This window comes from Polypterus senegalus, chromosome 18 (assembly GCF_016835505.1).
Source record: "Polypterus senegalus isolate Bchr_013 chromosome 18, ASM1683550v1, whole genome shotgun sequence".
Lineage (NCBI taxonomy): Eukaryota > Metazoa > Chordata > Cladistia > Polypteriformes > Polypteridae > Polypterus > Polypterus senegalus.
The window spans coordinates 35,085,614-35,112,567 of NC_053171.1; the positions used below are offsets into that span (position 1 = coordinate 35,085,614).

Consider the following 26,954-nt stretch of genomic DNA (forward strand, 5'->3'; position numbering starts at 1 on the left):
TGGTCTGAGTGCGCATGTACGGCGAGTGTCAAATGCACCAATGCCGAGAAAAAAAGAGGCCTTTTTTGAGCTGCAGTATCAGGCGCAATTTCATTTTAATCCGGCCCTGCCTGCAGAAACCTATAAATTACACACAAGCTCCAAAGAAACAACAGTTTCATTAGACGCTGCTATCTTCTGCAGAAGGACAAATTCTGCAACCTTAGAAAAGCAGTCAAACATCACTAAAAACAGTAGTGTACTCCTAAAGCGAAATATGTGATACAATCCTCAGACAAATGTGCATTGGCTGCTGCGGACAAGCCAAAGGAAGAAAAATAAGCAAGGAAATGTTAGTAAAACTGCATCTATTACTCACTGACGTTTACATAATAAGACCTTAATAAAGGCTTCATTTGGTCTTAATTATGTCTATAAAACATGCGGAAATCTGTTATTCATCTCTGTGCAGTGTGGAATATTAGGAGCCATTCATACTCTGGAAAAACTAACAATATCAAGAGAAACAGGTCTTAGTTAAGCCACTTCTGACCGTTTCAAAGTGAAGTTCTTTAACTAGTCCATACTGCACAGACGAATAAACACGTTACTGATGCTTTGTGAAAGTCATGATCACAAAAGGACACCTTTGTCTCACTACAGAAGAGTAAATGAGTAATGTGAAGCCCAGGGCATGTACAGCCACCCTATCCCCGACACAGAGAGGCAGGACACGACTTTGCCACACAGCACACGGTTTATTTATTTAAGCACAGTCCAGCACAAGCCAAGGCCACAGCCCTTTCGCCTCCACTCCTCCTCAAGAGCTTCATCTTCCTCCTCCTCCTGACTCAGGCCCTTGAGTGGCGGTGACTGGCTCCTTCTATAAAGGCACCCAGAAGGACTCCAGGCGCCCAACGAAGTTATGAGATTGGCGGAAGTGCTGCCAAATAGGGCCCTGTAAAAGTCCAGGTGCCCCCTGGTGGTGGCCATGGGCCCCAGCAGGGTTGAGCTTCCATGCTCACAACCCTTGGTCCCGCTGCAAGCCAAGGGGGCTGCCCTATGTTAGTCCAGGGGAGAAACGATCTTGCAAATACTCTCTCCTCTGGTCCTTCCATACTCTGGGTGTCCGCCACAGTAAGAAATGCTCCATTTGTCCCTCATAAAATGTTTTGGCAACACTTTAGTTTAGGCAAGTGTGTTATCATTTGTTTACCCATTTACGCTTGTCAAGTTTGTTACTGGGTTGGTCTACTGTTGCACTTTAAGATTAAACACACGCATAAATATTTACAGGCATGCACAAAGAACCTAATCACAACAGTGCCCCATGAATGACAAACATACAGCTGGTTAACCACTGGCACTCTCTGCTTTAGGAATAACACAACCTGTCACTCTCTCAGCACTTCAAAAGACTTACTTATTATCGGCACGAACAACATGCGATGATGTAACGATATCTCAGACCTAAATATTACTTTGGTCTACAAGAATACATTTAAACATACAAAGGCTCAGCACTCTTGACTATAGGCCATTTATCAGCCAAGAATGCCTTATTTTACGTACTGTTCCCTACTCTGGGGTGGAGCTCTCACCCGCAGCCCTTAATAAAGCTCGCAGCAAAGAGGTAATGGCAAACCTCCGGCTGCACCAGGTGCTCAAAGAAATCTACCTTATTATTTCAATCACTCTAGACATTAAGACAAAGCATAGAAAGTTAAAAGCAGCATGGTATTTATTGCAGGAATAATACCCCTGGAACAAAGAATAATAGAAAATAGGACTGATAGTAAACTCTGGATATATATATATATATATATATATATATATATACTAGCAGAATACCAGCCAGGGAGAAGTAGTGTGTTAAAGAAGTTATGAAAAGAAAAGCAAACATTTTAAAAATAACGTAAGATGATTGTTAATGTAATTGTTTTGTCATTGATATGGGTGTTGTTGTCATATCTATCTATTTATATATATATATATTTATATATATATCTGTATATCTGTATATATATGTATATATATATATATATATATATATATATATATATAGTAAAATACCTGCGATTGGCAGCGAGAAGTAAAAGAAAAGGAAACATTTTAATAATAACGTAACATGATTGACAATGTAATTGTTTTGTCATTGTCATGAGTGTTGCTGGCATATATATATATATATATATATATATATATATATATATATATATACACACAGACACATATATAAACATATATATACATATATATAAATATATATATGTATATATATATATACACACAGTTATATATATACATATATACACATACTGTATATATACACACACACATATATACATACTGTATATACACATATACATATCTACATATATACTGTATATACACATATATATACAAATCTACATATATATATCCACATATATATATATATATATAGGTGGGACTCTATTAAAAAATTAATCCAATTAATTAGAGGCTGTGTAAGAATTAATCTTGATTAATCGTATGTAATCGCACACGTAAATTTGCCCCAAATCGTAAATGTTTTTTTTTTAATTTAAAAGGGTTTTAGTGGGTGACAGAATCAAATAATAGACATGTACATGAATATTGTAAACTGAAGCTGTTTTAATTTCTGAAAAAAAGCTTTAAACTGCATTTGAATTCAAAACAGAAACAAAAATATCATCCCTGGTTAAAATTGGGCAGACTTAAAATAAAGTGGTAGTTTAAGTACTTTAAGTACATTTTCAGAATAGTATTGTCTTTAAATAATAATAACCAAAATTTCAACATAAAGTGCAGTTTTTCTTCTTAAAAAATAAGTCAGAAACATAAAAGGTAATTTGACCAGCTTACTCTTTAAACTCTGAGTAACATTAGCCAAAATTATTTTGTACATTAGGCTAAAACAGTGTGATCATTGAACATTTTGTAATTAGATGTATTTAGAATTACTAACGGTCACGGAAGTCCAATGATCCCCAGTAAGAGCCACAAAGTCCGCTTTCTGTAATGCATCTAATTTTGCTTGCTTTTCAGTGTGCACAAAACCATGCTTTTATCAAGGCTTCGCTCGGGAGTCGAAATGATCAGTCGTAGGAACGCGCTTTATTCCGACTCTAACATTTTTGTAGCTGTGATGTGTGCATCAGTGTAATGGATGTACCAGGAAATCATGCATTGACAAAAGTTCCCGTTTGCTTGGAATTGAAAGTGTGATTAAATGCGTTATTTTTTTAACGCGTTATGGAGTACATGCATCGAAGCTTCTCAGCTGTGCTTGTGCTAATAAAGGGAAACATTTTAAAAATAACGTAACATGATTCTGAGTTAACCAAATATTTTTTCATACGTCCAAAACCAAGGAGATGCGAAGGTAAAATGAATCGGGTAGCGCGCGTACATACTCAGTGCATCCCTCTCGAATCGAACCTCAATTCGGCATTAGAGACAAAGACTCTACAATTAGCCACAGCGTGTGGCTTGTCTATGCTAGTATGTATTGTAGATCAGGGTATATATATACATTTATATATATATACCCGCGTATCGCAGTGGAGAAGTAGAAGTTATGAAAAAGAAAAGGGAACATTTTAAAAATAACTTAACATGATTGTCAATATACAGTAATTGTTTTGTGAGTGTTATTGAATGTTGCTGTCATCAAGGATTTGATTATCATTATTTGTTTCAATCAGGTTGTATTTGTATGTGTTGTGTTCAAGTTACATTCCGTGTTTGTCAATCGTTGTAAAGATAAGAGGTTTCATTCATCGATTAGTTCCTTACTGCATCAATAAACAGCTCGTCTTCTTCTTTATCTGAGCCGTGACACACTGCATGCACGGGTTTTTTTACACTGTCTTCCTTTAGCGGGACATTCACTTTTTCCACCATGTGCTTTGTTTCCGCAGTAGCTGCACTTATGAATATGATTGTATGTATCAGACGCTTCATATTTTTTTGCTGCCTTCTCAATTGTGTAATTCGGTTTTTGTTCAGCACTCTTTGGAACTGTTGCTTTTGTCTGTGCACTCGTCAGTTCACGTGAGCCGCTTGGTGTTCTTGCATCGAAGGTTCCCAGCTGTGTTGGTGCCATCTCGTGTAATGTCATCTAAGACCCGGCACTTAAAAGTTTCTCTCGCAGTTTCAATGAGTTTGTGCCAAACACCACCCTGACCATCTCATCTTCCTCTGCATAAGCACAGTCCTTCACACGTGAATATTTACCGCAGTGTTTGTATTGGATTGCCGCTGATGGACGGCCTTATATGGGCAGGCACTAAATTACAAACGCTAGTGGCAGCCTGTCTATGAACTTAATTTAATATAAACTTACGGTTCACGCCGTGCTTTGTTTCCGCAGTAGCTGTACTTATGAATATGCTTGTATGCATCATTTGCTTCATAATGTTTTTCTGCCTTCTCAATTGTGAAATGGCGTTTTGTGCTCATCGCTGTTTGGAGTTCTTCCTTGTTCTCTACGTACTTACGTAGGAGGCGTGATGATGTCACACGAAACTCCGCCCCCCACGGCCATCTCTAACTCAACTCCATTACATTATATGTAGAAAAATAGGTTCCAGTTATGACCCTTACGCGTAGAATTTCGAAATGAAACCTGCCCAACTTTTGTAAGTAAGCTGTAAGGAATAAGCCTGCTAAATTTCAGCCTTCTACCTACACGGGAAGTTGAAGAATTAGTGATGAGTCAGTGAGTGAGTCAGTGAGTGAATGAGTGAGTGAGGGCTTTGCCTTTTATTAGTATAGATATATATATAGATATAGATATAGATATAGATATAGATATATAGCCTTTAGAAAAAGCTTAAGAATAAAATATATATAAAAAAATACTTTTTAAAAACCCATGCTTATATTAAGTTAACTAAAAAGTGTACTAAAAAGTAAAAAAAATAAGTCTTATACATCACTCGTAAAATAATAGCATGGGCACTTTTCATCAATCAACATTCAAAAAACACTTCTTAAAATCTTAACAAAAGTGCCGACGCTTTTATTTTACGAGTGATGTATGAGAGACTTATTTTTTACTTTGTAGTACCCTTTTTAAATTAATATAAGCATGGGTTTTTAAAAAGTATTTTTAATTTATATATATATTTTTTTCAACTTTCTAGTCTTGGGTTTGTTTTAGTATAATTTTGTAATCAATATTTTAACACTTCCTTTAATGTTTATATCTATTACTAGCGCCATCTATTGGTGAAATCTTGAACTATTCTTCATATGAAAATTTCATTTCTTAATTAACATAGATTAATTGATCAATTAGTGAAACTGATTATTGATTCATGTATTATCATCGGAAGTGAGTAAGTGTGCAAAATTTCAAGTCATTTGGACAATAGGAAGTGGGTTAAATAATCGAATACAAGACTTGTACCAGGCAACAAACAGGTGGAGTTAAAATAAACGTGGTAATAATAATAATAATAATTTTAAAAAAAAGTAAAGATAACAAGGATGACTGTCGCAGGCGGCTTGTGATCTAGCACTCGTAGATGTTTATGATGCTTTTCTGACGACCAGATGGAAACAGCTGCACATTGCCATCGCTCTATTCTCTTCTGACGTCTTCATCCCTTCTTCTTCCTTCCTCCTTCCTTTATCGCTCCTCGAATGAGGCATACTTGTTCTAAAATTCTACCAGGGCGGTTTTGCAAGATGTGATTGTTAGATATTCTGATTGGCTGGCTGTCAATATGATGAATGAATTCACTGTCTGTTTTCCCAAACAATAAAACTTTATGTTCTCTGAGGTGTCGCTATGTCTTCCTTTCCCAGGCTGTAAAATAATTAGATGTTCATCCTTTCTCAGATTATAAAGTAATTGATGGCCTGAGCCACCAGCATGTCTTCCTTTCGTTGTTGGAATTGCTGTTTTAAAAGTGAGGTATAACTGGGAAGAAGGCATGCTTTGATTTGTCCTGAATGTAGTTCATCTGTTGTCTTGTCTTGAACAAAATATAATGGAAATATAAACCAAAATGTACAGATTTTGTACCTCACAACAGCAAGTTTCTCATTTCTAGCACTAATTACTAAACACAGATAAGAACACAAAAAATTGTTTAATAATCACCAACAGCCAATGATTTATCTATACTAATAAAAGGCAAAACCCTCACTCACTCACTCACTCATCACTAATTCTCCAACTTCCCGTGTGGGTGGAAGGCTGAAATTTGGCAGGCTCATTCCTTACAGCTTACTTACAAAAGTTGGGCAGGTTTCATTTCGAAATTCTACACGTAACGGTCATAACTGGAACCTATTTTTCTCCATATACTGTAATGGAGTTCAGCTCCATGGCCGTCAGGGGCGGAGTTTCATGTGACATCATCACGCCTCCCACGTAATCACGTGAACTGACTGTGAGCGCAGTACATAGAAAACAAGGAAGAGCTCCAAAAAGCGCTGAAGAAAACATGCATTATATAATTGAGAAGGCAGCGAAACAATAAGAAGTAAGCGAGTGACACATACAAGCATATTCATAAGTGCAGCTACTGTGGAAACAAAGCATGGTGTAAACCGTAAGTTTAAATTAAGTCCATAGACAGGCTGTCGCTGGCGTTTGTCATGCCCACGCCTAATGCGGGATACAAGTTTAATGAGAGGACGCAGGATATAAACAAGAGTTTTGATCACTTTGTAACTAAGTTAAAATTGCTGGTGAAGGGCTGTGCTTATGCAAATTCCGAGACTGTGTTTGTGGGGGATTGACAGTTAAGGCGGGTGGAGGAGTCACGTCATCATCTCCCCTCCCATTCATCTAATTTCGCTCTGAGCTGAGCTCCGCAGCTAACGCGGTCTTGCGGAAGAAACTTTGTCACGCTGCCACCAAATACTCACAGAAAAATCCACAAGTTAATACACACGCTGTCTCTAGAGTTTCTCCACACTCTGAATCCTCCAGGCACTACTTACAAAAGGTTATATTGACAATCGTGTTACGTTATTTTTAAAACATTTCCTTTTCTTAGCACAAGCACAGCTGAGAAGCTTCGATGCATGTGCTCCATAACGCGTTAAAAAATAACGCATTTAATCACACTTTGCATTCCAAGCAATGGGGAACTTCTGTCAATGCATGATTTCCTGGTACACCGATTACATTGATGCACACATCAGAGCTACAAAAATGTAAGAGTCGGAAGAAAGCTCGTTGCTAGGACTGATCGGAGGAAAATTTCATTTCAAACGACTACCCGAAGGAAGCCTTGATAAAAGCGTGGTTTTGTGCAAACTGTGCAAAAAGGAGTTTGCATAACACCGAGGCACTTCAACCTTACGGTACCATCTAAATGTAAAACATGTTACAGCGAACACAGAAACTATATATGTTGTTAGCACTAGCAGTACGAGTCTGAGTACCAACAAAAGGTGTCGGCAGCCCAAAACTGATGAAATGACTGGCTTCAGGACCAAAATTAGTAAGTCAACATCGGTCAAACTTACAAATTCTCTCGCAAAATGGATTGCTTTGGACTGTAGACCACTAACAGTTCTGGAAGATAGGGGGTTAGAAAATGTGCTACGGTTAGCGTCAGGTCATCCAACTTTTCAACTGCCGTGACGAAAGACTATTTCAAGTAAAATTCAACAGCTTTATGACACTGAAAAGCAAGCAAAATTAGATGCATTACAGAAAGCGGACTTTGTGGCTCTTATTGGGGCTCATTGGACTTCCGTGACCGTTAGTAATTTTAATTACATCTAATTACAGAATGTTCAATGATCACACTGTTTTAGCCTAATGTACAAAATAATTTGGGCTAATGTTACTCAGAGTTTAAAGACGAAGCTGGTCAAATTAACTTTTATGTTTCTGCCTTATTTTTTTAAGAAAACTGCACTTTATTGTTGAAAGTTTTCTTATTATTATGTAAAGACAATACCATTCTGAACATGCACTTAAAGTACTTAGAATACCACTTTATTTTTAAGTCTGCCCAATTTTAACCACGGATGACTCTGATTTGAATTGAAATGCAGTTTAAATGCATTTTTTTTCAGAAATTAAAAGAGCTTGAGTTTACGATATTCATGTCCATGTCTATTATTTGATTCTGTCGCCCACTAAAACTCTTTTAAATGAAAAAAAAACATTTGCGCTTTGGGGCAAATTTACGTGTGTGATTACATGCGATGAATCAAGATTAATTAATTACAAAGCCTCTAATTAATTAGATTAATTTTTTTAATCCAGTCCCACCTAATATATATATATATATATATATATATATATATGGAGAGAGATAGATATATATATATATAGATATATATACAGTACATACATACATACATACATACATACATACATATATATATACATATGTATGCATATATATATATATATGTGGATGTATATGTATATATACTGTATATATGTGTGTATATGTATATATCTGTTTGTGTGTGTGTTTATATATATGTGTATATATATATATATATATATATATGACAGCAACACTCATGAAAATGACAATGTTAATCATGTTACGTTATTATTAAAATGTTTCCTTTTCTTTTTCATTGCTTCTTTAACACACTACTTCTCGTGGGTATTTTGCTACTTAATCCATAAAACACAAAGTCATGAGACACAGATGGAATGCGTAACCAGAAAAAGTGAAGTGTAAACAGACCGCGAGTGAAAGCAGCAAGACACGTGTTATGTATCGTTTATCAAAGAACATGCTGGATGACCGTTTAAAAGGATGGAGATTTTTAATTCAATTGGTCAAATTTATGTCTATTTCAAATAACATTTTTGTCCTCATATTGTTCAGGAAAATCAGTTGTATTTGCTGCTAGGCCTGCTACTACAGAAAATATCAAATATGTGTTTAATTTACAATGGATGGACCAGTAACGTGTTGCAGGTCAATAAGCGTGTTAAACAGCAGCAGCCATGGCATTGTTGGCATGAAAGAGAAACTCTGTCAGAATATGTGAAGCCATCCTGAGACATCATCCATCCTGTGTGTGTGTGTGTTTGTGAATGAGAGACACACACAGAGATGGAGAGGGACAAGCACTTAAAGGGCAGGATGTAGGGCCTGCTAGGCCACTTAAATCCATTGAGCCTTCGAGAAGGATCTTTACTTGGACAAGCAAACAAAGCTGGGGAAAATGAGAGCAGATGGCGTCTCCTCTAACCACTAGCGAGTGAGGAGTGAGGCAGAGTCAACGGCTAGAGATGTGTAAGCGGCTCCTTACAGCGTGAACTAAAGAGAGAAGACCCCCCTCTCCAACCCCCGTTGATGCAAGAACTGCCTGTAAACCTTAGTGATGTTAGCCGAGTGTTCGGTCTCACACTTGGCCCCCACCTTACTGCATAGACCACCACAATACATGCCGCTGAGCAGCAGTGTCAAGTTAGTGATTAGGGCGGTCGACTTTAAACCGCAGTTTTCCATTTGATTCCAGTCTCTGCCTCACTGCGTCTCCCTGAGCACATAAGCCTATACTCATAACTGTTAAAAATATACATACATATACTGTAGAGGGCGGCACAGTGGCACAGTGGGTAGCGCTGCTGCCTCGCAGTTAGGAGACCTGGGTTCGCTTCCCGGGTCCTCCCTGTGTAGAGTTTGCATGTTGTCTCTGTGTCTGCGTGGGTTTCCTCCCACAGTCCAAAGACATGCAGGTTAGGTGCATTGGCGATCCTAAATTGTCCCTTGTGTGTGCTTGGTGTGTATGTGTGTGCGTGCGTGCCCTGCTGTGGGCTGGCGCCTTGCCTTTCCTGCCTTGCGCCCTGTGTTGGCTGGGATTGGCTCCAGCAGACCCCCGTGACCCTGTAGTTAGGATGTAGAGGGATGGATGGATGGATGAATATACTGTAGATAACTGACTATCAAAACATTACAACTTGAGTTCAGGTAGCAGCTTAATATACAAATAAATTAACCTATCAAATATAAAATGTGTTAAACAGTGTCAATGAGGATTCGTTGTGTATAAACAAAAAATAAAAACCCACAGTCTAAAAACAAAAAAGCCAATTTTCATAATCTGTAAACACAATAAACTGAGCTAATGTCTCCTTAAGGCCTTTCTCCCAATAACATCTTGTAGTTCTCAACTGCCTGAATAAATTTTGCTTTGAGAAAGAAAGCTTATATTATTTAAAAAAAAAAAAAAAAGTTAGCATAAGATTGCAGTTCATACAAGAGGCCCAAACCTGACAGTGCAGCTCCAACCACAACATCAGAAGCATCGACGTGTGCACCATTAATAGAGGGGTAGAAGCAAACCAAGATTTAAGAGGTTCTGAAGCTGTCCGAGCATCAGAGACTCAAACAGCTTTGGTGTTTATTTGATTAAGAATGATTTAAAATTCAACAGTATTACTGGCAAAATTCTGGAAATTTGCAAATTGCATAAAACACTAACATCTCAAGAAATGCAAGTGCTTGCCATTTTCCTTTTTAAATAAAGGTCCATTAACAAATTTTAATGGTGAAATATTTTAAGAAAAGAATTAAGATAAAATGAAAGTCATATTTTCTTAATTTTGTTGTTTCAAGTGATAAATCATTAAATTTGGAAAAGAAAACTCCAGAATATTGACACTAAAGATTTCCCAAACAGCATCTTCAATTCCAGGAAAACTGCTAGGTGAAATACGTCTGAAGGCCTACAACAACGCTTACAGTTTAACCAAATAATCAGTCATTGTGCCCGCTACTTCAATTGTCCTAAAAGCATCTTCAGTTCATCATCATCATCACCTCTAATGCAGCAAGGAAATGTGCCATGAAAGTTAAGCTTTATGAAAATGGAGATTTGCTGTATGGCCTACTGTATTAACTATAAAGCCATTTTGACCCAAGTGAAAGTCCCTTAATCTGAACGTGTCTCATGCGAAACATTCTCACAGGAGTAAATAGCAGCAAAACATAACATGTACTCTTTTGTAAAAAATGCACCCCCATGATGGTGCACTAGATTAAGTGGGTTCAATAAGTAGGACTTCCATTTTTATCAGCGTTCGGCCTAGAGCTTTCCAAATAAGACATGGCAAGAGAATGGTATGTGAACCATTTGTTATCAATGTCTTGAATGTGAGATTGACAGCATAGCCACACTGCAAAAAAATAACAAACATCACTGATAAAGCTAAAACTACCAAAAATATCAAGACGAGATGGAGAAATGACTGTCAACTGTTACGTCTCGAACACATGAAGATAAAGGAGAAAGACAACAAGCAAAATTGTGAATTCTTTAATAGCAGCTAGGCCAGATGTCCCATATCTTTAATGAAAAGATGAATGACTGCATGACAATATTGAGAAATTAAAAAGACTGGGAAATGTTACCTTTAACTCTTGCAAAGGGAATACAATCCTACGGGTTGGATGAACCAACATAAAGTAGAAAGTAAACTATGCTCAGTAGAAAGGTGGAGGAAATGTTTTCGGAACAAATATAGCAAGAGGGCCAAGTAAAGTGCCTGAACATGGGTCTCAATGTGGACTTCATTCAAGACTACCAGGAAATGAAAACTCTGGGTGAAAAGGTCACGCTCAAATCATGTTTTAATGGGGCTATTATAGCAGCAGTTACCTCTGGACTAATGGCACCCATAGCTCATAATTGCCTCTGGTCCTGTTCAGCCTATATACATCGGACTTCCAATACAACTCGGAGTCCTGCCACGTGTAAAAGTTCGCTGATGACACTGCTATCGTGGGCTGCATCAGGAGTGGGCAGGAGGAGGAGTATAGGAACCTAATCAAGGACTTTGTTAAATGGTGCAACTCAAACCACTTACATCTGAACACCAGCAAAACCAAGAAGCTGGTGGTGGATTTTAAGAGACCCAGGCCCCTCATGGACCCCATGATCATCAGAGGTGAGTGTGTGCAGAGGGTACAGACCTATAAATACCTGGGAGTGCAGCTGGATGACAAATTGGATTGGACTGCCAATACTGATGCTCTGTGTAAGAAAGGTCAGAGCCGACTATACTTCCTTAGAAGGCTGGCATCCTTCAATATGTGCAATAAGATGCTGCAGATGTTCTATCAGACTATTGTGGCGAGCGCCCTCTTCTACGCGGTGGTGTGCTGGGGAGGCAGCATAAAGAAGATGGACGCCTCACACCTGGACAAACTGGTGAGGAAGGCAGGCTCTATTGTAGGCATGGAGCTGGACAGTTTGACATCCATGGCAGAGCGACGGGCGCTGAGCAGGCTCCTGTCAGTCATGGAGAATCCACTGCATCCACTGAACAGGATCATCTCCAGACAGAGGAGCAGCTTCAGCGACAAACTGCTGTCACTGTCCTGCTCCACTGACAGACTGAGGAGATCGTTCTTCCACCAGACTATGCGACTCTTAAATTACACCCAGTGGGGTAAATGTTAACATTATACAAAGTTATTGTCTGTCTGTTATACCTTCATTGTTATCACTCTTTAATTTAATATTGTTCTTTATCAGTATGCTGCTGCTGGAGTATGTGAATTTCCCCTTGGGATTAATAAAGTATCAATCTATCTATCTGTCAGTGATAAAGGGGTCAGATGAAATGTGTGATTGTGGACAGGAATCAGACAGGCATCACAAGAGAGACAAAGAATGCATTTGCAGTTATATTTCAGAGTGAAGACAGACGTGAAGGCCACAGATCAGCTTAAACTGGAAACAGCAAGAAGACTGGTTATTCCAGCATTGCATAAAATGCTTTTGTCATTTTGCAAGAAACCTGAAAGACTGGAAATAAAGTGAAGAGGTGACAGTGGTAAAAACAAATGGTGTGCTGCCAGAATTGTGCAGGGATCCTAGAGATCTGAATTAACACAAACTAGAATGAAATACATGTCTGTTATACAGCAATGGTCCATGGGTAAGGTTAGTGAACATTCATCAAAATATAGGTAAGAGGTAAAAAAACAACAGACACTGATCCCATTACAAGAAATCAGAAAAGGGCAGTGCCAAGTAAACAGTGAAGTGCTCCAGACACCATTAGGACTAGAACAACATTTACAAGACAATGAGAACATAGTGGCACTTAACTCTATGCACCAGTGTCATACAACATGACTGCTCTTGAGATGCTGATGACAGAAACGGAAAATGCCACTTCTGCTACGCTCAGATAATAAACTGTAACACTCCTGCTTCTTAAGAAGGAAGGCAGAAATGGCAGAGGACAGCAATGATAACATCAGAGAGTCTTGTAATGAAAAAATGTGGAGTGATGAGGTGAAAGTATGAAGAAGTGTGGCAAGCAGGTTATATGAAGCGTTAGATGCACCAGCAAATCGCAGGTCTATGACTTGAATGAGAACCTCAACTAAACTGAAGCCTTCTGCAGGTGAGACGAAGTCGTCTTCAGTTCAATTGGATTGGAGTTTCTTTTTGAACAGCACACTTCATGGAGTGCAGACACAGAGCACTGTGGAGTTCTCGGGAAGAAAAAGGACTGCATACGTAATGAATACACATAAAGAAGCAGATTTGTTTGCACAGACAGGAAACTGAATAGTTTAAAACTGTGGCAGGTAATAAAGGCTTGGGAAGTTGATTCAAAGGATACAGTTTCTTATGTCAATACATACTGTATACAATGACTAAATGTACTTTTGAAAATGCACAGGATTGCCTACAGAATATCAGAATGGTGGTTTTTATGCCTTTCTTAACGGGATCTCCTTTCGGCACAACACCCATCAGCAGCATCACTACTAAAAATCAACCCAATGTAGAAAGGAATATAACAGGGATTTGCTGCTTCGATTCTTTCTTAGGGATACACACAACAAAATTAAGACCTTGACCAAATGACGGATCAAGACTGGACAATGGCCGTATTTAAAATCTTTGTGTGGCAAGTGGCTGGGGGTGGTACCCATCCGGGATGCCCAGGATGACCGGTGAAGGGCTTACGCCTCTTCCAGACCACGAGGGGGCAACCGCCCTGGTGGCTTTGGGGACCCCGGGAACAGAGCTTAGAAGCTCAACCCTATAGGGGCCCGTGGTCACCGCCAGGGGGCGCCCCAATGTCTGAGAAGCCCTGGCCCTCAGCACTTCTGCCACACCTGGGGGGGAAGAAGACCAGGGACACCCAGAGTGCTGCCGGGTGCGCAGCCGGTACTTCCACTTGGGAGTGCTGGCAGAAGCTAATTGGGAGGCACCTGGAGCACGTCCGGGTGTGTATAAAAGGGGCCGCCTCCCTCCATTCAATGGCTTGAGCCGGGAGCGGAGAAAGATGGAGCTCAGGAGGAGAGGAAAGGAGGCAGCCTGAAGAAGGAAAAGGCACTGTTGAGGCCTGGACTTTGGGGGAGTTTTGGGGTTGTGTGTGCACTTGTATATAGAATATTGTAAATAAACGTGTGTTGTGGTACTTAACACGATGTCTGCCTTTCTGTGCCCGGGCCAGGTTCCACAATTGATAAAGAGGATCCAGAAACAGCACAGCCAGACAATGAAGGCAGAACTGCTCCTCAGAGGATCACAGGTACAGATGAGCAGAGACTTGGAGGAGTGCGGTCATTTTATACAAGGTCTTGGACACTCTCCAGGCAATTTGGCCAACTGATGGTTTGTATGCCATGCTGGTCAATGTCTGTCTGTCTACAGAACAAGATTCTTCTTCATCACAGTCACTGAGCCCTTACCGTTTGTTGTATAATTTTAAAGTTTATGCTTGTGTAATAGTTTTGTACTTTAGTGAGATAGCTTATGTTTAATGGAGTAAGAACTTTGTAAAATGTATGTTGCTGTTTTTATCTTTCTAACAGTTTTAAACATCACAGTATCAAAGCAGCAGAACCTGTAGAATTAAATCTAATATTCCATTTCTCGAACAGTTAACATTCAAGGAACTAAACAGCCGACATTCTTTATTATAAATGTATAAATCCCTTGCATTACATTTCATCTTTAGAGCCTGCTGCCAAATTAACTTAGTACCACAACAATCTTAATATAAAAAGCACAAGGAGGTTTAAATTGAACTAAAAAACGTCTGCCTTGTCTGCATATGTTAATAGATGCTGCCCCCCGTCCCCCTGCAAACCGCTTTACTTGAAGTCCTTCTGTCACTTTTATCTCTTAGGGTCTCACTTTTGTTGATGGACTCTCATACTGAACATCCAGGAAGCACGGCTTTCATGAGTCATTCATAAATAAAAATCCATACTTGACTTGGCTGGTCACAATGATTTCATATTTAACTGTAACATGGGAGTCACCTAAAGATTCTTCAACACAACTCTAAGAAGAGGACCCCCTGATCGAGATCCTGAATTGCTTATGTCACTGCACTGTTTGACAACAAAAGAAATCTGAAACCACAGGTGAAACAACAACAACAACATACAAACCTTACCAGTAACACTTTGGTTACTCAAGAATCCTTCTTTCATGTTGACGGCTGTGTAGATAGGATAAGGGTTCTGCCCTTTGGCGATTGCCTCCTGTTGGCCTGACAGCGTGGCTTCATTTTCCTGGAGATAAAAGACAAAACAGAGAGGTGCATAAAAATGACCGTTTTGGATGAAACACACACAGTCATCTGATGGAATGTGGCAACTTTGAACAGGGCTAACCGCCACAAAGCAGACTCAGCACTGTACAGAACTTTTTTTTTAGCTTGAATGAACTCTCAAAAGAAGAAAACACCTTGACGATTGGTCAGACATTTTTGCGGCAGGTAGTGTGTGTCAAAGCACTGGTAGGCATGTTGTCAACCAATCCTAGCTGGGTGAGCAGGTCAGTTATCCTGTATGGCTGCAGCAAAGGCAGGTGATGTGCAAATTTTTCAAAAGTATCCTGGTCTTGTGAGTCACCTTGGATAAATTTAAACATCCTTAAAGATACTTCTCTTTAATTAACACACTAAACATCCAAGACCAATCATGAATGAGTCACGATCAGGTCTGAATCATTCTGTAACTAAACACCTCTGGGGCACATTGTTGCCACCTAGCATGTGTGACCTCCAATAATGTATTGTCATTACCCACGCTACCTGTTCTGTGCTAGACTACATGTAGACCAATTTCATGGTACCATCTTTTACTAATCTTAGCAGTAATTTTAGGAGAAATGATAATTAAAGATAGCTAATAAAATAAAATTTACTGGGGTAGAGAAGGAAGAAAAATCAGGGCCCCAGGACACCAACAGTCAGCATGCCAGGGTTCTTGTATAATTTCAAACTCTCGAGGTTTAATCTGAGTGGTGTCGGTGTTACTTTGTTTGGATCATTTCAGACTTAATTGTTTATTATTTCCTCTTCTTTCAGCTGCTCCCATTAGGGGTCGCCATAGCGGATCACCTTTTTCCATATCTTCCTGTCCTCTTGCTCTGTCCCACCCATCACTTGCATCTCCTCTCTCACCACATCCATAAACCTCCTCTTAGGCCTTCCCCTTTTCCTCTTGCCTGGCAGCTCCATCCTTAACATCCTTCTCCCTGTATACCCAGCATCTCTCCTCTGCACATGTTCAAACCAACACAATCTCGCCTATCTGACTTTGTCTCCCATCCGTCCAACCCAAGCTGACCCTCTAATGTACTCATTTCTAATCCTGCTGGGGTATAAAAATGGCTAGCCATAAAGTCTATAGAGCAAACCCCCACAGACTCCATCTGACAAGATGTTTAAATCTACAGCCAACATGGACCATCATCAAGATAACAAATATTCTGCCATTTATTTCCCAGAAGCTGCTCCTTATTGTATGGGTGATTTGTCATGACTGTCTGGTTTTAACAGAAATGAAATGGCCTGGGCTAATTTTATGAGTGAGATGAGTAAAGGATGCAGAGATGTTGTAAAGCAAGCAAAGTCCAGTAGATAATTTCATCACGGCGTAGGCATGGTCAAGTGCGGGGGAACAAATTAAAAGCTCAATTAAAGAAAAAGGGTTTGGCAAAAATCCTACGCAAACAGTCTTAGGCAAAGATTTAAAGCCCATGTGGAGAAAAAGAGACTGGAGACAACACCTTAATCAGCAGTTTTCAAAGACTTTCCATTGATGGCTGTCTGGCACTGCATAGACAAGGCAGAAGGACTAGCATTTATCCAAAGACTCAGTCTGCATTGTTCTTGTTGGAAGTGAACTTCTGTAATTATATCTTGCTCTCTGCAACCCAAGCTCTTCTGTTGTATTCCTAATTTTTCAAAGTTCAACCCCAGAGCAGTACCCCGTACGGGCCAGGTCCCCATTAGGTCAAGCAGGTTGAAATGAACCAAGGCTGGACCTCTCTATCCTGAAGGTAGTGTCTGAAAACAGTTGTCCATTCATTTGGAAATGGCCAGTAGGTGCAGCACTAAAGCGAGTATAACCCAAATGAAGACAAATGTACACAGTAAGTGGACTTTGCTGCTGTAATGAATCTCTGGAGGCTCAGGTTAAGGTGGCCATATCATTTTAAATTTAACCCCAAAATAGGTAATGGTATGAGGCACTGATCATTGCTCGTACTTCTTTTTAGCAATCCTGAATCATGAAAGGCTGCATACAGATCTGTCTTTATAAATCCAGGAGAGGAGTTATGCATGCAACAAACATACCAGACCCTGCAACTCACTGCGGGTCAACATATCCACTTGTGTTCAGACCACTATGTCTTTATGATCACAACTGCCATTTATCATTGGCATCTCTCTGATGTTACCTGACCCGAGGATAAGCACCTTTCCATGGATGATATACTCAATGACAAGACCCCACAGGTCAATCAAAGAAATGGCCTGTCCTTCCTTTGACCTCTTCTTCAGCTCATGGCAGTAATACAGCAGCTGAGGCACAGAGAACATGTGCGTCTGAGACTTGGTGATCTGTGCTTGGGTGCGGTCGATCAGAGGCTGAAGATTTTGATGGGACCAGTCTGGTTCTGTGTAAAGGCTGGACATACACCTGGGTAGAAGGAGAGGAGATAGAGTCAACAACATACAAGAAGTGCCAACCTTACATGTCATAAACAGCTTCGTAGTCCATTTGTTAGGTTGTAGTTCGCTATACCAATGGAGAATACGCAGGGCACCCTAAATTGGGTGAGAGTCATTCATAAAATAATAAGAATCATCTGGCACCAAGGCTCAGCACAAATGCTTTGCTATAGTCCAGTAACTAAGTGAGAAATTGATCTCTTTGGGAAAATAAAGCGGGACTGCGACTAGACGTTAACCATATAGAAGGTACTCAATAGCAGCTGTCTCCTACCACTGCTTCTGTTTTATATTTGACTGACACCCTTAAGCAATCTGCCTTACAAGTCCAGTATCCATTACCATTACCAGTACAAAGAACTGGATCACAGTCAATAAGGCATTGGGTTTAAAGTTTAAAGCCTTAGCCAGTACAGCACACAGCCTGCCAACTGTACTCTTAAAATAATAGGACTATGGCTAAGGTCAGACAATTATCAAGCTCTGTAAGTCAGCCCAACATTTATGAATAGTGTTAAAAAAACATTTAAAAAAAACTACTGTGGGCTTGAAAATAAAACCTGCAGATATCATGAAACAATAAGAGGTGACAGACAACTGGTGTGCACCGTCTCTTTTAAAATGGTCACAGTACCTTGAAACAAGCAACCCACCAGGTAGAACCAGAGACGCCAGCAATGTAAGTAACCGTATCAATCAAATTCAGCATCTGCAGTCCCAATAAAGATCCATACAAGCAAGTCATAGCTCTAACGCCACCACCCGACCCTACCACTGCTACAACCGGAACCTGGAAGAAGAAAAAGAAAAAAATATATATATATAAAAAAATCTCTATGCACAATTCTTGTCAACTTGACTACTTAATCACTACATCCCATTATTTTTTATGATGTTAAATCCAAAGTTTAAAGTAGTGCTATAGACTTGGCAAGAGTCTAGCTATTTCACACCTTATTCTCCATCCATACGCAGTGTAGAATTGCTAAGCCATCTAAGGAACGAGCTCTTGGAGAGTTTTAGGAAGAGAGAAGTGTGTGGTCCACGTGTGAATCAGGCAGCACAGAACTACCAGTACACCACAGGTGGAGTCCGTTCAGCCTAACACTGTAGTATATTATCAGGGTGTATCATATGAAACATTTTTCAACTAAAAACAGCACACATTTGCAGTGTGAGCAACCTTCTTTGAGTAACATGCAAAATCTGAAGCTTCATTACCTCATCTGACTCGAGAGAGGAGTCCAAGTGCAGAACTTTCTGAAATGCCTCAGATACCAACTTCTGACGTTGCAGCAGAAAATCCTTCTCCTGCCTTGAGAGATCAAAACTCAGCCGAACATCAAGGTCCTCTGAGCTGCAGATGGGGAGAAGGATAAGCTGAATCGGGACCACAGTTCACCGATACCAAATTAAGCAGTTTTTTTCCTTGCGTTTTATTTGTACTTTTCGTACAGACTTTGTTAGACTTCTATTGTCCTCACCACCACTCGTGCATCCAAGTTACTGTCAAACACTAAATGCCAAGGGTTACCGCAGTCACTAGTGTAAGTCACTAGTGTAAGTTACTGTGACTTGCTGGAGACCAACGTGAAGCCTGTTATTCGATCCAAGCGGAGGGGACTGCTGTCTCAAGGAGTCCTTTTGCTGTAAGGCAATGACATACTGCTAAGAACACCAAGGCTTGTCAGGAGGACCTAAAGTTTGAGGTATTGCCACATCCTCCTTACTTGCCAGATTTGGCACTGTGCGGTGTCCACCTTTTTGGGCAGCTAAAAAAAACATCTGGGTGGTCATCGATTCAAGACAGATGGAGACGAGAAGAAAGCGGTGCACGAGTGGTTGGGAGGACAAGACAAATCCTTTAATTCTGCTGGAATCCACTGGCATTTACAGGGCAGGTGGCACAAGTACATTGAGAAGGGAGGAGACTGCATTGCGAAATGACATGATCAGTTTTTTAAGATTCGTTCCATTTTCTAACTTTAACTTGACTCCCCCTTGTACTACAGCTTGGAGTGCACTGTATACTCCCACACAGCAAAGAGTCTAAGGGTTAGGCTCAGTGTGTAAAGGAAAGCTTTTTCCATGAAACTACACAGAGTGAAGAACCACAACTACTTCTGAATTTCTTATGAATGTAAAACTTATCCTATTAGTTCTTTCTAAAGGCAGAATAAAAATGTTCTATCAATTAAACAATTAGGTAAATTTGTGGTAAAACAACTTATTGAATGTTAAACTTCTGGACCAAAAACCTGCAGCCACAGGATTTGCAGAAGACTGGACTTGGAGACCATCATTCTAGTACTTTACACCAATCAAGACTGGACTTGGAGACCACCATTCTAGTACTTTACACCAATCAGTTCAATTTATTCTTATAATGTACACTTTCCCTTATGAACTCAGCACACAATACACGTACAATTTGGAAATTACATGGTAACCTGTACCATGTCTGAACTTGTGCTTGGACCTCCAAAAGATTACATGAAAAGACAGTTTCTTTTCGGGGATTAATAAAATGTATCAATAAAAAATAACCATAATGGATAGAAGCTGATGCAATTCAACACGTTCATGATAGTTTATGGGTAGTCAGAACACGCACATGTCAGTGCACTGCCGTTAGTTTAGTTAAAGTCAATGTTAAATGACCATGGATGCTCTGCTGTGGGATTGCACCATCATTAAACAACATGCCTTAGTGAGATTTCCTTGGGTAGAAAAAGTGAAACCTGCTGAAATTCACAGAAGGATGTTGTGCAGATCAGTAAGCTGTTAGGGTGCCCATCTTGTGCCAACATCACACACTGTGGCATGTACTGATCTGTAGCTGAAACTTAAATGGGCAGCAAACAGTGGACGACATAATCCATCTCTCTTCTCTGATGAAGGCATTCACCATGTCGATGTTGCCTTGTGTCTGTGACATTGATAGTCGGCCAGATTGACCTTTGTTGGTTACACTAGTTCTTCCCGTTTTATATCTTTCTACCGATTCATACATTTTTCATTGAGTTCTGCAGTTTTCACTTCTGTACTAAGCCAACATTCTTTGGCGAAATTCAGCAGGTTTCACTCCCTCTGCCCAAAGAAATCTCACTGAGGTGTTTTGTTCAGTGATGGTGTAATCCTGCCCTGCAGCTGAGCACCCGTGTTCATTTGACCTTGGCTTCAATGGGACTAACAGCAGAGTGCTGTGCTGTACATGCTCAAACTACCCACAAGCCACCAGAAATGTGTTGTATTGCTTCAAATTCTATCTGTTGCAGTTACCACATCATTTTGAAATTGCCTTTACCTTTTGATGTACCCTCTCATAGTTAACAGTTAAAAAACACAAACATAACATACAATAAATAAGTCAAAACACATACACGATGTAGGCAGGATCACAGACATACTGTACACATCTACAGTTGCACAACTTATCACCAGTTCTACTGTATGTATAAAACCATTCAAATTAAATCGGTTCACTTCAATCTAGTTGCTGACTAGGACCTAGCATGGTTCAGTTAACACCTCACAAATTATTCTGGGGTGTATCACTTTTGCAGTTGTATGACTAAGAGTAGGTAGCGGCCTAGATGGTGTTACTACGGTGGGAGATACCAATCCAATCTATAAAATGACACTTATGTTGACGGGGCCCACTACACACCCTTAACCTCTCCCCTTGCACTGCAAAGCCCTTAAACCTAAAGTCACAAGGTACCTGCTGGCCAAGGAGTAGGTATGGTGATGTTCTACTGCCCTAAGCCATGACTCTTTTCCCACAGACTTGCTGCACTTCTTCAGCGTTCACTCGCACCAACTCATCTCCATCAGCTGACTGTTTAAACAGGCCTCTGTGGATCACCGACATTCTGCTTCTCAAGGGTACATTTTCTTGTGGATGTGTACAGAGGCATCTTCTCCTTCCCCTTCTGCTTGTTGTTTTGCCACCTTGAGACTTTGCCTAACAGTTTTGCACTTGGGTTTGTTGACCTCATTACTGTTCCTTCCAACTTCCACCATGCCCTTTGTTTATTTAGCAAGAATGACCTTCTTCTCAACTAGCAAGTAAAATTAAAGACTAAGCCACTAGCAGCCTTTACCACCTCTCATCTTTTCTGTCCATGTACTATGAGACCCTCAAATTAAATTGAGGTGGATGAAAAGGTAAATACTGTATTTCTAAACATGAGGTGTAGCAACAATGGTAGGGATATTTATTATTATGCATTTGTTATCATTATTATTATTGAGTAGGTGTATATTGCATCATACGCAAAACACAAGTAAAATGATTACCTGTCTCTTGCCTTCAGCTTCAAGTCTACATCTTTATCCTGCAAAAAATGAAGCATTCCTCAGACAAGACACATCAATACATAGCAGCAGGTATAATGCAAGTGATATGTGATGCTCAGAAAAAAAAAAATAATGCAACTCCATTCATGTCAGTGCTAGGCTGGGAAGATGTGCATCTCGGCAAGCTTTCAAAAATAATTGGCAATTACTCAAAATGGAATGTATGGAGAAAATGGAAAAATCCAGACCGAGCTAAAATGGATACAGAGAGATGTGGAGTGACGACACTCTTAATGTCACCAGGCCTCATTAAGACAGGACCAACCTCCGTGTTTCTTGACTAGTGATGTGCTTTAGCAAGTATGAGCAAAACACATCCATCAACAGAATTCAATTGCAACCTGCACTTCCAAAAACCAGGACGGGTTATTAAAAACATAAATAAATAAATAATATCAAACCCACATTTGCTGTTGCTATATCCTAAATAACAGAAACTGGTGGGGTCAAATACAGACAATCACAGTTTATGTTGCATATGTAATGGAGGTTAATTAGCCTTCCATTTATGGCCATCCAGGAGATATTTTTCCTTATTTTTATTAGATTGCAAGAGTTAATAAAAGCCCAGGGATATTTTGTTTAAGCTTTGTCTCTATTTTATTTTAGTGGGAAACAATTACCTCTCACTTCTGCAAAGGTACCAACACGAACACCCTTGCCATGTAAATGGAACTTTCCTAAAGAAAGGAAAAGTAGGTGAGATTGGGCACACTCTCAGTTCTGTGATGGCCACTGTGAGGTGAGGGTTTTCTTTACTTCCATCTCTATTTTATTTTAGTGGGAAACAATTACCTCTCACTTCTGCAAAGGTACCAACACCAACATCCTTGCCATGTAAATGGAACTTTCCAAAAGAAAGGAAAAGCACGTGAGACTGGGCACGCTCTCAGTTCTGTGATGGCCACTGTGAGGTGAGGGTTTTCTTTTCTTCAACTTTATTTTTTTCATATAGTGAAACATTTCCTTATCTCTTTGTTATATAAAAGAATACTTTGACACAACAAGACTTTTTGGAGACGAAACTTTTTCCAAGTCCCGCAAGACGAGACTTTTGCTTGAGATTTTTTCAAGTCCTCTCAAACATTTTCAAACAAGACTACAGCCCTCTAGCGAAACGAGGAAGTCAAATGAATTAACGCTAAAAATGATGATCGTTTATATGGCAAATTGGTTAAATGCGTACAAAAATGTTGATCAGTTACACGGCAAATTGATTAAATGAGTATCAATAGACTATGCTGAAACAGTTGGTGGTGATCGTGTGGAAGATGAAAAAAACAATTTACAATATCACGAAGAATATCTACAACTGTTAACACCATCTGGTCTTCCAACGCACGAATTACTGAAGAAAGAAGGATGTATCCTAGAAAGGTAATGTAGTACATCTTCCGCGGATAACATTAGATAACTAAGGAGATCTTGATATGCCATAACAGTTTCCCGTTAGAATAGCTTTTGCAAAGTCAATTAACAAATCTCAGAGCCAAATATTCGAAAAAGTCGTTTTATTAAATAGAGAGAAAGAAACGAAATTCAATGGACAGTTATACGTTACGTTGATGCCTATGTAACAATTCCCATGAAAATAAAAATCTGTTTAAATTCTACATCCGCATCCCCATATGTGAGCAGCAGAACCACAAAGAGGCTAGCGTGTAGCGCAGGCCCAGGGGGTTGGCAAGAGAAGTGAGCAGGCGGAAAAGCCCACTGGTATTTTAATATTTAAATGTAAATAAATTTTGCATTGCAGGGCATGCAGTTAGTGAGACCTCGTACATGTACATGTTTTGTATTGCAGCAACAGAAAAACTAATAGGAGAGAAGGACCAGTGATTGTGTAATCGTAATGCAGAGGGGTGCCTGAGACAGAGGTAACACATAGCATCATTGAAGATACAGAAGTGTCCCAAAATGGACACTCAAGTGCTCAGGGCCTCACAGTTGGCCAACAGCAAGATTAAAACATGTAACACTGGCCTGTCAAGCTAAAACATTAAGGTGATAGCTACCATTACAAGGAAGAACTCGGCTGAAATTAGTATAGACTGCAGTTCACTTTTATTTTTTTATAAAGACAGTTAAGATTACCTTGGAAAGATGGACAGACATAGTGAATTCTTCTCCAGCAGAATGGAGAGCCAAGGGGACTGATGCTATATCGACAATGCTTTTTATATCAGCAGGGCCTTTCTTTCGACTTTCACAGTCCTGAAAGAAAATCATGTACACAATTAAAATTTGCTGTTGTAATCCTCTTCACTATGCAGGTAACCCTCTACGTGATACAACAAGACAAAGGCAGCTGGTAGGCACCGTGTCTTTGGTGAGCTTGATCTTCAGTTCTGTCTCCAGATCTCGGTTCAGGTGAAAGGTTACTGGGGATTTTGATGTGGACTCTTTTAATGGATTAAAGACTGATTGTTCCTCCTCAAAAGCCCCTGATACTTGCAGAGTGAGGTTCTCTTTACCTGTGAAGAAGCAAAATAAAAATATGAGGTGAGGAGAGTAGGAGTGGACTCAATGCAATTCACTAGCATACTAAGAGAAGACAGTGAAGATGAAATGTAAGATTTGGACCAAGTGTAAGATTTTCAGTCACTCAGAATCTATAACTTCATTATAACTAGTGTGAAGTTGGCAGTGAAAAGTGCCTAAAACGCAGTAAGCCAAATTCCTACAGAGTGTTTGAGATATGAATGTTGGGCTAAGAGGCACCAAAACCATAAAGTTCACTTCTTGCTTCCCTTTAGTACTTGTTATTACAAGCCTGATCTTACATTGTGGTGGATGGTAGTGCCATCCAGATTTGGGACCTGCTTTGCACAGTGTTGCTGGGATAGTCCTTAGTGGACAACACCCCAAATTGAAGAAAATGCATGAATGGATATTGTTTGTCTTGGTTCTTCTGTTCTCCAACCTCCGAGACCACAGCCATTTGTTTCTTACTAGATCTCTGGGTGCAGACTCTCACAAACTTTGCCTCTTCCTCACTGACCTTCAGGGATTGTATGACGTTTCGTCTTTTCTACATCCACCTCCACCTCTAGACGCGAGAAAGGGCAGGCCTGAAAGACAGAAAGTGATCAGTTTAAGTAAATCCTTGAGAATTAAAACAGTTCACAGACCACTGTCAGTTACCGAGAGTCTGCACACTCAAGTGCCATCCATTTCTTATTTTTTGTACTGGTTAAAGTCTTCATCCCCATTGTCTGGGTCAACACTCTGTTTACACCTTCTACAGGACATGAATCTAAGACGCCGTTTCATGGTTTTTTTCTTATCGAGAGGTGTCAGATTCAGCTTCTGCAGGGGAGTGATGGCTGCACAGTTTACCTCCAGGCCACTTTTTTAGGTAGGAATCTGTTTGTGGATCACGTCACTTAACTATATGACCAGTTAGTACTTTTATTCTGCCATACTAGACCTTGATGTCAATCTTGATATGTGAAGAACATCAACAAAACATTTTATAGACCACAGCAACAAGTTCTAGATTGTATAATTTTTTTTCTAAATATTTACTTCAAACATAATACTACATGATGAATGCACACAAACAGCTTTGATGATGCCTTACTGGAACGTGCAGCTCTGAACAGCTGGGATAAAAGGGTTTAACAATGGATAGATCTTAAATAGCAAATAGCAATGAAAAGAAAATGCAATAACTGCCTGCTATTTGGGAACTTGGCTGAAACTAAACCAAACAACTCACACAACCCTCTGGAAAATGGGTTTGAAACCACCGATACGGGAAATAAAATGGCAAAATAAAGGTCACCAGCTTCTGGGATTACATAACCAGGCTTTTCTCATTAGTAGAAATGGCGACAGACGATTGATAATATATTGAGGTTTGGAGAAACAATGCCAATGTGAAGCATTAGTCCCTTTACTAATTTCAATAAAAGTGCTGGTCGTTATAAATACCATACAATAAATATGAAAATTACCATTTTATATCCCAAATCACTTACGTCTGCATGAGTCTTCTTCAGACTTCTTAATGGTTAATTGGCAGCTTTTACTGAGCCCTGTGCAAGTGTGAGTGCGAGTCTGTCAGTCCCCACAATAGACTGGCTGCCAGATACCATGGCTCAAGGTTCGTACTTGCTTCATGCCCATGATAGAGTTGAATTAGCATCTTTGGAAAATGCATGGGTGTATTTGCTTTTAAATTTATGCTGCTTTGTGATGACAAAATACAGAAGAAAAGACCATATGGGTCTGAGATACATACAGTAATTTAATGAATCTGAAACGAACTGAACAGTTATGGACTGCTGCAGAGAAATGGCTAGTAAAACAATTACTAGCTAAAAGACAGATAAAAATGCCAATCAGCAGCAAGTACTTTCAAATTACAACAACATTACTAGCAATAATCCTGCAAATTATTATGAAAATAATAAAGCCAAGGTAGAACTACCATTTGTGACCAATTGAGGGAGCTAACTTCAGCATAATTAGTTATACAGGGTCCCCAGGTTCAAATATAGGAACACCTAACAATTCATATGTAGTTTTACAAGCCCCTCAAGGTTATTACACAGCTCAAACTCAATATGTAGTAACTCTACAGGCATTCTCGGAAAGTCAGGTTGTGTGGCCACATGAGATGACTGCTGTGACATAAACGTGCAGTGCT

At 39.7% G+C, this 26,954-nt stretch overlaps 1 protein-coding gene across 1 annotated transcript in view; it reads right to left on the minus strand.

Annotated features, from left to right (window-relative positions):
- LOC120518783 (cytosolic phospholipase A2 zeta-like) overlaps positions 1-26,954 on the minus strand; it is a 59,442-nt gene that overhangs the window by 11,669 nt on the left and 20,819 nt on the right. The window contains exons 7-14 of the mRNA XM_039741748.1: positions 25,302-25,371; positions 24,620-24,774; positions 24,395-24,514; positions 22,241-22,278; positions 19,160-19,295; positions 18,592-18,728; positions 17,684-17,906; positions 15,368-15,485 (exon numbers count right to left, since the gene is read on the minus strand). Of these exons, the coding sequence (XP_039597682.1) occupies positions 15,368-15,485; positions 17,684-17,906; positions 18,592-18,728; positions 19,160-19,295; positions 22,241-22,278; positions 24,395-24,514; positions 24,620-24,774; positions 25,302-25,371 (997 nt within the window). The remainder of the gene's footprint in view (positions 1-15,367; positions 15,486-17,683; positions 17,907-18,591; positions 18,729-19,159; positions 19,296-22,240; positions 22,279-24,394; positions 24,515-24,619; positions 24,775-25,301; positions 25,372-26,954) is intronic.